This window comes from Neolamprologus brichardi, chromosome 3 (genome assembly GCF_056152115.1).
Source record: "Neolamprologus brichardi isolate AB-2024 chromosome 3, ASM5615211v1, whole genome shotgun sequence".
Lineage (NCBI taxonomy): Eukaryota > Metazoa > Chordata > Actinopteri > Cichliformes > Cichlidae > Neolamprologus > Neolamprologus brichardi.
In genome coordinates, this window is record NC_142106.1 from 45,206,077 (window position 1) to 45,222,158 (window position 16,082).

The following is a 16,082-nucleotide window of genomic DNA, read 5'->3' on the forward strand; positions in this document are numbered from 1 at the left end:
TAGTATTACAGTGTAGATTCTCTGAATTGTTTTTGCTTTCATCATTGTCATCATCTTAATAATTCTACTCTTGGTTGACTCAGTAATGCACCTTGTGAGATGTTTTTAATGTGTACGAGCAGAGCATTTCTACTGTTATCATTTTCCATTTGGAAATTGAACAAACACCAACAGTTACAAGGGTATCTGACCTACAGGTGTAGACCTGCAGCGGTCATGTGTCTCACTGAAATGATGTCAGTCAGGTCTTTCTATTGTATTCACCTTGACCATGTTGCACACCCCTTGTAAAGATAAATGGACTATATTTACATTACACTTTTCCCCATTGGCAGTTTGCAAAGCACTTTGCAAAGGGCTCCATTTATTGACCTGTTAACACACACACACAGGTACACAACTAATGGTGGATCTGCCACACAAGGTACTGTTCTGTTGTCAGAAGCCATTTTTAGTCGATTGTCTCTGCACTACATCAACCTCGCTGCTATAAAGCACGCTGCAGGAACTCATTCCTACCACTCTCTGTAAAGTTGTATAATAACTCTTCATTCTGTGACAGGTGAACACACATATCAGGCGTATGGTCCCAAACATATTTTTGTATTATACCTTTATGCAGCTTTTTCTCACGATTTAATTTGTACATCTTATTTATTAATGCAATTTGCACTTCTCCCTTACAAATGTCAATCTTACTAAGATCATTTTTCTTTTTCTTTGTTTTTTATCACTGTTGTAAATATATAAATTCCTGCACTATCTCATAGTATAAGGCCCTTACCAGGCACCTGTGGCACTTCTTTTAACTGTGCTGTTTATTGTAGACTGTATCCTTCATCGTGCTGCTGTAACACATCAATTTCCCTTGTGCAATCAATAAAGTATCTATTTCAAACATCTATCTATCACTCACTCACGGGACCATATGCACCAAAAACATTTCAGTAGAGAAGACTGCACAATAATCATCTTCATGTAGCCTGTTTACACAGATTTTACAGTTCACTAAACATTGCTGGCTTCTATCATCAAAGTTAATTAATTTTTTATCTATATTGTTACAAAAGGACAAAATGTGCAGTGATACAAACAAGAAAAGAAGACAATACAACAGTTGCACATATTTGCATATTTTATATGTCATTAGAATTGTGTGGGAGTCACATGTGCATGAACGCATTGTGTGGTTATGCGGATGTGCATTATGAGACATTTTGTCAAGTTGTGCAACATTATCGAGCAAGCACAGCGATAGAGGGATTTTACAGCCCGGGATATTGGATCATTTTTCAGTCCAAAAGGAGTGGATTGGGGGACAACGCCACAAATAAAGGCCCCAGACTGGATCCGAACCCAGGACTCTTCTTGCTATGAGCCAACAGTGCTAACCACTTTTGCGAATAAGCTTAACAGCTAACATGACATGTTTTTATATCCCAGTAAAAGGACAGACTACTTAAAATCTTCCATAATAGCATTCAAAACGACTTCAAACAGCATCAGGTGATTCACTGGAAACTCCCTTTCCAGTTAGGCAGCAATCCACTCACAGAGAGGAGACAGTGATGGATAACATCTTTTAAAAAATATTTTTTCTCTTATCAAATCATGTTTCCTTGTGACTGCAGTCACATGGTTTTTGTGACTTATAATAAAAAAAGGGTGCAATAACAAAAAATCCTGTCAGGTGTGAGATGTTTGACCACCTGACAAAAAGAGTCTAAGATGTTAACTGTTTGATAATCTGCTAACAGTAACGAAACCACAAACATAATTGTTGCATTTATCTTTTCAAATCTTTCTCTTATCAAAGAATTATCTCTTTTCTCTTGTAACTAAATGTAGCACTCAAAAGCTCTTTGTAAATTTGTTACACTTCTAGTATTCCAAGAAAAGGTAATAGCAATATGCACGATTAAAACAAACGACAACTACACAATAATGTTTAAACCCTTATTTCTGAATATTACGATTGGTGGGAGCAGAATGCATTTATCGGTACATTTTTAAAAAAAGAAAGAAAAACAGTATGAAAGTCAGTTCCAAAAAGTTGCCGGGCCATGTTGCTAATAAAACAAGCCAGTTCATTAACTTTTTATTTTTTGTGGATAGCAATAAATAGTGTCCAACGTCTCAAAGTTTTTGAGGAGAAACCTTTGAGTTTGGGTCCAGTGGAGGTAGTTTGAGCAGGTGGCAAATCTGATTGCACTCAGGTCCATGCTGATATTTCAAGAACACACTGAGCCCTCCGGCAGCAAAGTTAGAAGGACCCTTAGGGATCCTGGTGGAGTGAATCTGTGGGTCTGTGAGGTAGGTTAGTCCTTTGCCGTTGGCTGTCACCCATCCTGTGGAAAAATAAATGGATGACTACCAATCTTTGTCATCTGATAATATTACGTTCAGTGATAAGCAGCAGATGTCACACACCTTGTAAATCTACAACGACTTCCTGGCCACCAGAGAACAGGTAGGTGAAGTGTCCAAATGCGAGGCCATATTCTGTAGCACGGAACATATTCTTTTTGTGAGTGTTGTTGGTCAGTTTGACAAAGTCTCCAAGCATGTAGGGCTCCACGGTTACACAGCCCACAATCTCATCTCCATCCAGAATCTGATCACCGGAAAACAAGAGAGACATTTTGTAACATTTGAAGACCGTTTGGATTCTACTGGTAGCAACAATATTACTAAAATAAATCTTTGTATTTAAATGTTACTAATCTCAGTAATCCATTGGCTCTATGTGTCTTTTGGGTTTGTGATTGGCTCTCAGCACACAGATTGCTGTACTGTTGTATTGTGTTTAAGATAAATGGCAGTACACAGTCTGGTTTACACTCAGAGAATAATGATAAGGGTTCTCTGTCTTTGGCCCAAATCAATAAATACTTTCCACACAGAATTAAATTGTAACAATTTGCAGATCATAGCACCTCCTAGACTAATAACCTACAGAAGAATTGCTTGACTATATCAGAAAACAGATTTCTAGCTCTAAACTGAAAGTATTAGATTTCAAGCTGCTGCAGTCTGTACCAAACTCTGGATGTGGGCTTCTATTAAAGCTGTTTTTACAAATTAAGCACTTTGAATGCAACATTTGTTATCTCTAATTCCTTTAAATAAGTGTTTCCAGCAGTCCCTCACCAACAGGGCTTCTGACGGAATAAAGAAGATCTGAGCCATAACTTCTTTGTCGTAGAGACTTTTGTTGAATTCAGTCACATAGTACTGGGCTGTCATCTGTCGCACCACATCTTTCAGGGGAAACTGGATCTGCTTTGGGTTCAAGTAATCTTTCCCCACATATCTAAGGACAAATACAGGAAAAAGATGAGACTTCAAGTCACCATATGGACTTTAAGTTGAACCAAGATTGCTACCATACTCGCTTAGCCGCTCCTCCTGGTGTAAATACTGCACCCATATTGTTGTTCTCTGTGTGCCCTTCTCCCCCATTGAGTCACCAATGTAAACACAAGTTTCCATGGCTGTCCACAGTCCAGTGGCCTTGGAGAACTTTAAATGGAGAGCACCTAGATAGAAATCAACAGATAATTACAAACTTTTTTGTTCTATAAGCCAAGGCTGGGGTTGATATATAAAAGCTACCAGCCTGCTGAACTCATTGGTGCTCATTTTCATGAAAAAAAAAGATAATCTCAGTCCCCTAAATGGGGCGTAGACCTATGGTCACGAGCTCTAGGTAGACACCGAACAAACAAGCGGCAGAAATAAGCTTTCTCTGTAGGGTGTCTGGTCTTTACCTTGGAGATAGCACCTCAGCTGGCTCCTTTCGATGTGGAAGAGTAGCGGGTTTGCTCAGAGCTTCTCCTAGATGAGTGAGCTCCTCATAATCGAAAGGAGCCAGCTGAGGTGCTCTGGACACCTGATAATGAGGCCTCCTTGGCATCTCCTGGGTGAGCTCCAGGGGGAGGGGCAGACCCAGGACACAATGGAGAGATTATATCTCTTCAGCTGGTCTGGGAATGCCTCCATGTTCCCCTGGATAAGGTAGAGGAGGTAGCTAGAGAGGGGGTCTGGGCTTCCCTGCTTAGGCTGCAGCCCCTGCAACCTGGCCCCAGATAAATTGGAAGAAGATGGATGGATGTAGCCCATTGAATAAGAAACTAAAGCCAAGCCATCTGTGAAGTTGGTAATTGGTCTAATTCTTATATAGCCAGAACTGTATGATATATATAGCATATAGATCTGGGTGTGAGCACAGAAGCCCTACTTATATGTTTTTAAACCTCCTATTTATGAGAGTGCAGCTAATCAGAAGAAAGTGAGGGAGGCGTAAAGGAGTCAGAACTGCTATGTATGAAGTGAGCAGCACAGTGTAGAAAGAAAATAAGGAATGTGGTAAATGTGAATCATGCAAAACTATAGAATCAGATTCCAAGTATAGATTTAAAAGGGGAGCTGGAAAAAATGGTGCAAAATGAAATCAAAGCAATGGAAATATCACGAGTGCTGAACATAAATATCTGTGCCAAACTCTGCTGGAATCCATCCAGTCGCTGTAGAGACATCATACTCAAAACAGCAAATGTGAACATCATGGTGTCACTACAGGGAAAGTGACAGTAGAATATATCGTTTGGGGACGGGGAATGTGAGTGTTTAAAATTTCACAGTAATCCATCCAACGCGTGATCATACATAATATATTTTACATTTAAGATATTTTTATCTAGAGTGACAGAATGATGCTGACGCCCTAGAGCCATAGTTCTTCTGTAGCTCACAGCTTGTACTGATGGTGACAAAGGAAGAGCAGGAATGTAAACTTACTGTGGGCAGTTTTGTACTGCTCCAACTTGAATTTTTTCTCATCATTGTGCAACCTCTTCAGCAGACAATCATTGCAAATGCCAGCCAGAAGGGCTCGGTAATCCCATTGTGACAACAAGAATGGTTTCATAGGGACAGCATCAGCTACAGTGCTTGGGTCTAGGCAGCTGTAGCACATGGAGTTCTTCTTCTGGGGCACATTCTGCACCTCAGTTTGTTGACAACAACTTTGGTTCACCTCGAGGACTCCAAATGAACTATTTGTAGAGGTTTCTGTGACAGCTTGAGATTGATTATTTTGCATTGCTAAAGTGCAGTTTGTTGGAGGTTGTACTTCAGTTTCTGCATTTTGGTAAACTTTGGGGCTTTTGATCGGTTGTGGTTTTAATAAAGCACGTATTTTCTGGTTTTCGCTTATGTGATCAGAAGGGGAATCATCTGTTTCAAAATCGACCGTTTCACAAATGAAGAAGCTCCCATCTGAATCTGGTGAATCGCTGTGTTGGCAAGTTCCTGCTTTGGAAATACTACTTGGTTGTGGTTTCCTGTATGTGGGAGAATTCAGATCAGCTGAAAGTTTTTCCCATGATGACTGGGAACCGAAACTGTCCCCAAGGGAGCAAGAGGATGTTATAGATAGCTGGGATAAGGACTGCACTACTCCTTCAGCTATTGCCTCAGCAGCATCAGACATCACGTCCTCTTCAGAGGTCAGCGTTTCTATTTCAGCTTTTATCATCTGAAAGTTGTCTGAATCCCTGCTCATGCTGGAGGAGGAAGTGGCAGGTAGTGCAGAACTGACACCAGAGTTACAACCCTGTAAGTTTCGCTTCTTGTTTTCATGGGGAGACTGTGACTTGTCGTCTGACCTTTCTTCATCATCTTCTGTGGGTAGACAGCTCTGATTGGTCGCTCCCTTTCTATGTCCAATAGCACTGCTTCCTGTATAACTTCTGCTGGGCTGAGGAGAGCCTGAACTTGTTATGGACACTTCCTGCCACGAGGAGCCAAGGATATCTGTGCTTTCAGGCTTTTGAGGCATATGCACGCTGGATGAATGTGAGCCTCCCTGAGCCTCTGTGTTGAGTGTGCCAGTAGTTGTCCAAAGCGCTGTTATACACAGCCTTCCTCTGTCCATCTGTATCTCATCTTTAGCATCCCTACAGTGTGTGTCAGTGGTCTCACACAGTGACTCGTGATACTTTTGGAACCGCCTCATTATCTTAGCGAAACTTGCAAGAGTAAAATTTACAGAGGTGTCTTTGACATTTCTGTAGCTGTCAGGGACAAAGGACCCCTTGTCTGAATTAAGGAAAGGCTCCACTCGGAGCAGCAGCTTGACTTGGGTGACCAGGTGCATGATCTCAGTGCACAGGCTGTCTTTGTCTTGGGTACCAGCATGGCAGTAACTGTGAAAACTAGATAAAGCATTTTGACAAGCTTGAACTGCCTGTGCTACAACCTCCAAAGGAGTTCCAAGCCACTTGTGAGTGACAGTGAGGGAATAGGCAGCTTTTAGAAAGGTATGAAGCTCCTGCTTGCTGGTTACCAGATCGCCCTCTGCTCTGGTGAGAACGCCAATTGTAAATGCTTCTTGTGCCTGCTGGAGAAATGACTGTCTTTGAGAATCTGGACACTCCACAGAGAAACTGTATGATAGCAAGCAGGTACCCTGGGTTGTCTAAAGAAAAACACAAACAGAGGAACAATTACCTAACCACAGGAAAGATCTCGTTTACGATCCTACATTCTGTGCAGAAGTCTTTAGCCACCCCTCATTTCTTTACTCACTCATTTTCAGTGCCGTTCTTGTACCTGACAGTATTCAAGCATTAAGAAGAACCTAACTCAATGCATGTACTAGTACTGTGTCTACACATAACAGAAAAATTAGCACAGAACCAATTTTGTATCTTTAGGCATTTTGTTATTAGCAGTCTGTCACAAAAACACATAATTTGTTCCCATTATTTTGGTTAATTCTGCAAAAAAGGCCAAAGATAACACAGCTCGACAGGCATATATTATTATTTTACTTAGCATATCTTGTAGAGGTTGGAATCACCATACATCCCACAATACGATATTATCATAATACTTAACGCACGATACGATATTATTGCAATTTTTAAAAATATTTTGCGATATTCAAATTCTGTACATAAAGGTAAACTTTATCAATATTAATTTTATCTAATATCAAAGTCTCACACTCAGTCTTTCTCTCATTTCAGTCAGTTTTATTGTTGACAATCTGAACGGTTTGTATTACAGTCTAGTCCAACTTAACTAAATGCAACCATCTGGTACAATTACAGCTATTCTGAACTATGCAGTTTATGAAAACTATGCAGCCCCTTCAGCAACTGAAGAATTTGAAAGTAAATTAAAACAAAATATAATTTTACATTAAATAAAAAAGTTTTAAACTTAATTAAAATAAAACACGTCTTAAATTAAAATAAGTAAACTGTCATGTTTATTGCTGCCAAAAAAAAAGTTAAACACATTTGGACAGTGAAGGAATGTCAGGATTCTTGCTCAGAAAAAGGATCAACATGCTCTGAAGTCAGAGCACCAAAACCTTTTCTGTAACAAAATATCGATTTCTGCTGTCCCTGTATCGATACATTATTAGCAAACAAAATATCACGATACTACACAGTATCAATTTTCCCCCCCACCCCTAATATCTTGCCATGGTGTGCAATTTGTGATTAAAAAAACTGAGAATTAGAGGAGAAGAGAAAAAGTGTCAGGCCTAAAAAACTATCTACAGTGGAGCTGAGGGATGCATCTAGCCCACTAGTGGATCCAGCTACTGTTTGCTCATCAAAAATGGAAATGGAATAGGAATGGAAATAACACACAAACTGCACTAAAAATCAGTGGTGACCAGAGTGACAAATCCAAATGTGAAATTTTTGGTTCAAATTGTCATCAATTTGTACAGAGTAGGCCAGGAGAGAGGTACAACAGCGAGGGTCTATAGCCATCTGTAGGCTCTGTCACTGGGGCTGCATTTGAGCCAGTGGTGTTGGTGAGCTTGTCAAAATAATGGAACCCAAACCTCAACATTACTGAAACACTGTAAGGTCAGTGGAACTAAAGCCATCCAGCATCCAAATAAGAGCTTTGGAATGTCCTTTTAGAACGCTGAAGAGCTGTTCCCGAAAATTCCTTAAACAAATTAGAAGAAAGCTGCGTGCAGAAGAATAAATGTGGAATTGTACTGTTTCGCCCTCTGTACTATATTGCCATGTATGTTTACACGTGTTTAAATAATTCACTGCAGGTTTTCCTATTTTCATAGTAAAATATAAAGAAATGAGGGTTGGCTTCAGAGTTTTGCGCAGTGCTATACATCCCCAAAAAGTTGAGTCACTGTATGTAAATATAAGCAAACAGTTGACAAATCATTTAAACCCTCTATTTACCTGAAAATATCATATCAAGACATAACGAAATGATGATATTCAAAAAATGGTAAATGGCCTGTATTTGTATAGCGCTTTTCTAGTCCCTAAGGACCCCAAAGCGCTTTACACAACCTGTCATCCACCCATTCACACACTACAGTCACACATTCAAAAAAGGTCATTTTAAAAAGTTGGGAGAAAAAGTGGAAACCAGTACTGAATGATTGTGATCTTTGAACTATTATGGTAAATGGTAAATGGACTGGTTCTTATATAGCGCTTTTCTACTCTTTCTGAGCACTCAAAGCGCTGTACACAACTTTTACATTCACCCATTCACACAAGCACATTTTTCTAAGTGCTTTCTAAGGTAACATTCACACACACATTCATACTCCGATGGATGCATCGGAGAGCAATTTGGGGTTAGTATCTTGCCCAAGGATATTTGGCATGCAGACTGGGGAAGCCAGGGATCGAACCACCAACCTTCCGATCAGTAGATGACCTGCTCTACCACCTGAGCTACAGCCACCCTTAGACATTAGCAGAAACCACTGTCTGGGTTAAGGAAAGATGCATGAAAACCAGGATCCAGAATATCTCTTACCTCTAGGACTGAGGCAAAGGGGAAAACTTTCCTGTGGTCTGACTGACTTATTAAAATTTATATTTCTGACTGAATCTTCTGACTGAATCACTGACTTTGCATCATTTGGGTTAAAAGGAGAGGAACCATCCAGCCTGCGATCTGGACACTATTCAAAGCAATGACATGGCTACACACATGTGAAACTTGCATCTCTGTGAAGACCTCATTTATGTTGTCAGACACCAGATTTTTACTCTGTTATTATCAGAGCTGAAAACCAGAATTACAGATTAAGAAGCATTAGTCAAATCCATCTCTAACTCGTGTTTTTTGGGGGGCAAATGAATTACACTCAAAAAACAAGCGTTGGAAAGTGGAGAATCTCTAAGTAACTATACAAAACCACATAAAAATATTTAGTTTTTTAAATATCATGGTTATCATCAGTAAAAGAATACTGGTCCCTTATATGGACCAATATAATTTTGGGTTTTGGAGCAACACATTGCTTTTCAGGAAGGCCTCACTTATTTCAGAATGAAAAGGCCAAACCACATTCTTCAGGTATGTCAGCAGCACGGTGCAGCACTGTGGTTGCTTATCTGGCATGCTAAGAGTCCTAAGCAGTCACTAATAGAATCACCTGACACGTTATCAAACATAAAATATGGCAAAGGTGACTCCGTCTTGCTCAAGTAAAGTAAAATGCTTTATCAAGCAACAAAATTATTTGCCCTCCACGTCAGTTCCCAAACACAGGTAGTGTTGAAAGACAAGCTGATTAACCACAGTTACATTAACATACATTAACATACAGTTAACATTGCTCAGTTCTAATGTGGTACTGAATTCAAAATCGTTTAAGCGTTTAGTTTCGCAAAAACAAAAACTATCACAGGCTGAATACAGGCTTTAAAAATCGTTAAGAAGTTAATTAACATTTTAAAAATCCCTTTTTTTGATGGAGCATTGCATTCAAGGGGATAAGTTGTCTAATCCTGCAGTCACATTAGAGAAAACAGTAGTTGAAGACCACAAAACAACCAAAATAATTGCAAACATGGTTTGCAATGAATTTCAACCTCAGTACCTAAGTACAGAAATCCATGTTAACCAGAATTTTGCAGTAACTACTTAACATTAACATTAACTTTCTGCTTCTCAACTCAGATAAAACTGAGGTCATTGTACTCGGCGCTGAAAAGCTTAGAAATTTGGTATCTAACCAGATTCTTACTCTGGATGGCATTACCTTGGCCTCCAGTAACACTGTGAGGAACCTTGGAGTCATTTTTGACCAGGATATGTCCTTCAACGCACATATTAAACAAATATGTAAGACTGCGTTCTTCCATTTGCGCAACATCTCTAAAATTAGAAATATCCTGTCTCAGAGTGACGCTGAAAAACTAGTTCATGCATTTATTACTTCCAGGCTGGACTACTGCAATTCATTATTATCAGGATGTCCAAAAAACTCACTGAAAAGCCTTCAGTTAATCCAAAATACTGCAGCAAGAGTCCTGACAGGGACTAGAAAGAGAGAGCATATTTCTCCTGTTTTGGCTTCCCTTCATTGGCTTCCTGTTAAATCCAGAATTGAATTCAAAATCCTGCTCCTCACATACAAGGTCTTAAATAATCAGGCCCCATCTTATCTTAATGACCTTGTAGTACCATATCACCCTATTAGAGCACTTCGCTCCCACTCTGCAGGCCTACTTGTTGTTCCTAGAGTATTTAAAAGTAGAATGGGAGGGAGAGCCTTCAGTTTTCAGGCCCCTCTTCTGTGGAACCAGCTTCCAGTTTGGATTTGGGAGACAGACACTATCTCTACTTTCAAGATTAGGCTTAAAACTTTCTGCTAAAGCATATAGTTAGGGCTGGACCAGGTGACCCTGAATCCTCCCTTAGTTATGCTGCAATAGACGTAGGCTGCCGGGGGATTCCCATGATGCATTGAGCTTTTCCTTTCCAGTCACCTTTCTCACTCACTATGTATTAATAGACCTCTCTGCATTGAATCATATCTGTTATTAACCTCTGTCTCTCTTCCACAGCATGTCTTTTATCCTGTCTTCCTTCTCTCACCCCAACCGGTCGCAGCAGATGGCCGCCCCTCCCTGAGCCTGGTTCTGCCGGAGGTTTCTTCCTGTTAAAAGGGAGTTTTTCCTTCCCACTGTCGCCAAAGTGCTTGCTCATAGGGGGTCATATGATTGTTGGGTTTTTCTCTGTATCTATTATTGTGCAATCTACTGTACAATATAAAGCGCCTTGAGGCGACTTTTGTTGTGATTTGGCGCTATATAAATAAAATTGAATTGAATTGAACATTTTGGCTGTTTGTGTTTAAAAATTAGACAGCAGTTATTTGCAGACCTTTGACAGTGTGTCTGAAAGTGATTGCAGGCAGTCTGAGCCTGTTCGCAACTGTTTGGAGACAGGTTGCCTCCCACCGGGCAACTTGTGCAATTGTTTTGTGATCAGACAGTTAACACAGTCACTTAGGGTCATCTCTGACAGCAAAGAAGGTGTTTGCTGTTGGACTACTCTGGTGTAACTGAGCCGTAACAAGACTATCTACAAATCTGCCATACATTATTTTTGCATAGTTATTTATAACAATAATAATAATTGTCATTATTATTTATCAATTATTTAATCAGTCAACAGTACCAATTTCATGCCTGAGCGGGGTTCTAATTAGACAGACTCAAAAAAATAAGTCTGCAGGAAGGAAATTTAAATTTTATCAACAAAACAGCAAACACATTCAATGGAGGATTGCCTGATAACTACTTTCTTAGACATAAAACTTTTGCTGGACTATGAGGATTCTCTATCACTGCAGGAAATAAAACTTAGTTCAAATGAGGTATGCTGGGGAAGCTTCAATTATCTGCGTCATTAATCTATGCTGATAAACTAGAACTCTAAAGGTCAATTGCAGGCAAGTAGACAGAGATTATTCAGTAGAAGTAACTTACCACATTAGTCAAAACATACAGTGAAGTATACTGACTGTATACCACTGCCATCTTAGCCGCTTGGGCTGCTGAGAGAAGACGATGATTTCCATCCCCAAGTAACGTCTGAAAAAATGGACAGAATAAATAATGCAGCAATGTTTTTTTAGAAAAACCAACTAATGAATGGAGATTGTGAGGCGGGCTTACAAAATCAATATCTGGATTAGTCCTAAAGGCATGGAAGTCCTCATTATTCATAGATACCAATATATTGGCCAGTATACCAAGGGAAGTTCCAATACCCTATAAAATAAACAGAGTTGCAGGTCAGAGGCAAATGTGAAGGAGGACAAAAGTTTTATATTTTAAATGTATTTTCATAGATTTTACAACTTCATCATGGCCATTTATACAACACCAAAGTAAAACAAATATTTGATAAACACTTAAATGACACAATCACTATCTACTATAGAAATGCAGTATTTTTACAGTGCGTTCAGAGTAAAAATAAAAACAAAGCACATTCTGTCAATTAACAAAGATTTTCCATTTTTTTAATTACAGGAAAGTTTGTCCGATGAGCTAACAGAATCTTTTCTGTAATTTTACACTTTTATTTCTTACAATTAAAGCACACAGCAGCATTTCTTCATCATGTAGAAGTTACACTTCTTTTGCTGATATTAAAATATCCCAGAGATAAAATGTGTACTTAAGCTAACATAAAGCAGAGTGTCCCACAATGTCAAATGAGTTTGACATCCCTGATTTAAACCTCAACCAACTATGCCAACTATGTCACAGATAGTATTGTCTATGGTACCTTTTTGTCAGGTTGGGGAAGCGAGTAGTACCCAACCAAGGAAGCCCATATTAGCTCTGCAGCCTCTAACCACAGGCCTAAAACACAACACAAAGACAATAAAAAATAATCACAAAATAATGACAATTATCTTTAACGTCACAAAAGTGATCTTACCCAGCTTTTGCAAAATCGTGCCACGCACTTGTACACTCACAGCCTGCACGAGCACCCGGTCACTTTCAGAGTGGTATATCCAACGACCTGCACATAAAAGATAAAGGCACATTATTTGTTTACTTTGTGGACTCAGTTTAATCCTCAATAAATGTCCGTGAAAAGGAACAGACAGGAAACTACCTGTCGCCCCGCTGTTGCTAATCAAGCTGCTCAGGATGTACTCTGCCTTCTGCAGTTTTCCTGTGGGGCAGATAATGATGATGTTTGCATTTACCCAGGCCTGCACAAGCCTTACTTAAAATGACCCTTTAATGAAATGTGGCAAAAATAACTAAGGAGCGAGAGCCGTTCATGTGCAATTTCCAGGTTATGAGTTTACGTCAATCACTATAATTTCTCCAAACAATAAATAGCACTGCTCATCTAACATGTATCAAACAGGAGTTTATATAGTCGTTTCCAGCTCCAAATTGCTATTATTTCACTCTCCAAGAACGGCTTTGATTTATAGTTTATAAAAATTATGTTTTTCTTATTTTGCTTTAGTCCATCCACTGTCTGAAAAAAAGATGCTTTAGCTATTTCACCCCTCCCTACATGCCAAACTGATCTTGCCCCCTGCAGACAAAAGATTTGAACAGCTGATGGGTGGACCTTCTGTGCTCACGGCGTAGCTGAAATTACCATATTAGATAAATCCCGTGTCACTGATATCACACAGAGATGAGAAGACAAAAACATACTTTAAAAGCATCGATCCCAATCTTTCACTGCACTGTACCCGAGTTAAAATAGACCCTGGCCTGCCGTATGACCAGCTGGGGGGCTATGGGGGTCTTGGGGTAGCGTCTGTGGAGAAGCTTGGCAATCTTCAGCAGACGGCTTGAATCATCAGTCCAGTAGAGGTAACGGTCCACTAAGAAGACAACTGCCAGTGCACAGTGTGCCTCCTCAGCTCTGATGCAGGCCTTCAGGAGATCCTGGCAGACACAGCAAACACAACGTTTGGGATTGTGCTTATGTTTTTATTTACAATGACACCACAGGGTGCCAAGCTGAACAGGCGATTGTTTAATTATTACCAGTAGTTGAGACAAGTGTTTGCTGATGAGGTCATTGAGGTTGGTTTTGTCAGTGGCGCTGACGGACTGCTTATACTGCCACTTCTCCGGTGCAAAAGGCCATTTCATGTCCATGGCTTCCTGCAGGAGGGAGGCCAGTTCGGCACACAGCGAGTCTACAGGAAACAGAATCCAGCTGAGCAAACAATAGTGGGCTTAAGATACACTGATGCTTTCAAAATGTATTCACAAAAGAATATCTTTACCTAAAGTGACTACATTCAAGCTACACGGGGATTACTAGTACATAAACTGACCTCTTTATTTGAAACTTTGACCATGGTTAATATTAACATCCACCATTAGAAAAAGTATATACAAAAAAAAAGCATGAAAGATTCACATCAACGCAACGCAACATAAGAAAAAAGCTGGATTGCTGTTTAGAAATGTACTGCTGTTTGAACCAATAACAGGAAGTTCCCAAAAGGAAGACTTAATTTACTTAGTATTGTTTGTGGATTGCTCTGGCGTTGTGAATTCAGTTCTCAAGTTGCTTTTACAAGTTTGTGTAGAAGGAAGAGAAGGTTTAAAAAGTGCTTTGTTTTATCTTTTGCACTTAAACTAAGCTGTCCAAGGCAGCTTAGTTTAAGCTGCCTTTGACAGCTTAGTTTAAGCTGCCTTGGACAGTTTTAGGTCTAAGATTCTAAAATCAGCAGCAAAACATCATTTATATGAAAAATCTAAGTGAAATGGAGCATGTTTTGCCCCTTGTTTAGCAGTAACATGTAACAGTACGTGTGTGTTGACCCTATAAGATGCAAGACACCAGCCCGCATTAGTTAAAGGCACATGCTTAACATCACAAAGTGTCAAATTCATGCCATGAAAGCTACAGAGCTGTACAGAGCTTATGCAAGCATAATTCCACCTCACCTTTGATCCTGACCCAAATCTCTGAGTATCTCACATGCTCAAAAAACACTAAACAGCACCATCTTGTGTCTGACCTCTGCAGCTGCAGTAATTCAACCGCTCTTGTGTGGTGGGCCCTGCCTCAGAAACCCCGGTGGACTGCCGACCTGCTGCTTCTGCTGCCCCGAGGCACTCGTCCAGTAAATCTCCCACCTCTCGACTGTCCATTGTGGCAAACAGACGCAGGTAGCTGTTTTCGGAAAGGAAAAAAAACCTTCTCTCTTGGCCTCCTCACCCCTGTTCCTGTAAGAGAGTGATCCAAGAGAGGGAAATTCCATGAAATGACAACACTGTTGAAATATTGTTGAGAAAGAGCGGCTCCACATCCGGCCCGTTTGTAATATTTTAAAACATTAACATTACGATAAAAATGTAAAAAACAAACACACAAATAAATCAACAAAACGCGTGATGAAATTGAACTTGTATAATTTTAAAAGGGGACTAAATATATAGTGTTAGCGGCCTAATTTGTCAGGACTTTTCAAAAACTCCTCATCTAGTTCATTTTAGAGAATTTGCTTATAACACATAATAATGAATGCATACGGACCTAAGTTTAGCTCAGTAAGAATATTCTGAAATTCTTCAATAATATGTCGGATTTCAAACTATATATAAAACATCATTGTGAAAGTTATTTTTGGTTTATGAAGTCGAATGTCAACTTTCAGCTGGAAGGAGTATAAAACATACACTAGTCACCGAACTGCAATTTCATATGTTGTGTTGGCGCATGCTCAATCATCTGGACGTAAGGTTTTCAGTGTGAGAAACGTTTGGTCACTAATCCAAACAACTTCTTCAGCCTCTTATATATATATCTATCTATATATATATATGTGTGTATATATGTATATGATATAATTGTACGTATGTTATTTCAATACACCATACATTTCTGCTTTTTGAAAAACCCCAACCACAGAAAGTATTTCTGCTCTATTCAGTGTAACCTAGCCTACAGCTAATTAGCATACATTTGTAATTAGACACCTCGGTTAAGTGTGGCTAACCTCGAAGTATTTATCTCTTTTCTTTTAATGTAAAATGTATGAAAAGTTCTTTTTTTAAACGCACCTATGGTTAGTTCTTGCTCTCTGCGTCTTCCTGGTGGGGCGGAATCATGAAATGCTGCTTTCAAAGTTTTCGGAAACATCAAACTTGTACCCCGGAGCGTACGATATTTGTTGCATTATTTAAACCTTGGTCTGTAAAACCCGAACATGAAGAAAGTAGGTTAGACTTAACATCAAAATACGCGGTATGATTTATTTAACT

At 39.5% G+C, this 16,082-nt stretch overlaps 1 protein-coding gene across 1 annotated transcript; it reads right to left on the reverse strand.

Annotated features, from left to right (window-relative positions):
* Positions 1-1,148: 1,148 nt before the first annotated feature.
* On the reverse strand, positions 1,149-15,921 carry alpk1 (alpha kinase 1). The gene is made up of 14 exons (XM_087837741.1): positions 15,882-15,921; positions 14,837-15,044; positions 13,848-14,002; positions 13,547-13,745; positions 12,946-13,005; positions 12,763-12,849; positions 12,607-12,683; positions 11,988-12,083; positions 11,799-11,903; positions 4,801-6,481; positions 3,392-3,539; positions 3,151-3,313; positions 2,431-2,614; positions 1,149-2,348 (listed from the first exon to the last, which is right to left on the reverse strand). Exons 2-14 carry the CDS (start codon positions 14,967-14,969, stop codon positions 2,137-2,139), a joined length of 3,300 nt encoding a protein of 1,099 aa, XP_087693867.1. The 5' UTR covers positions 14,970-15,044; positions 15,882-15,921; the 3' UTR covers positions 1,149-2,136.
* Between the last annotated feature and the right edge of the window lie 161 nt (positions 15,922-16,082).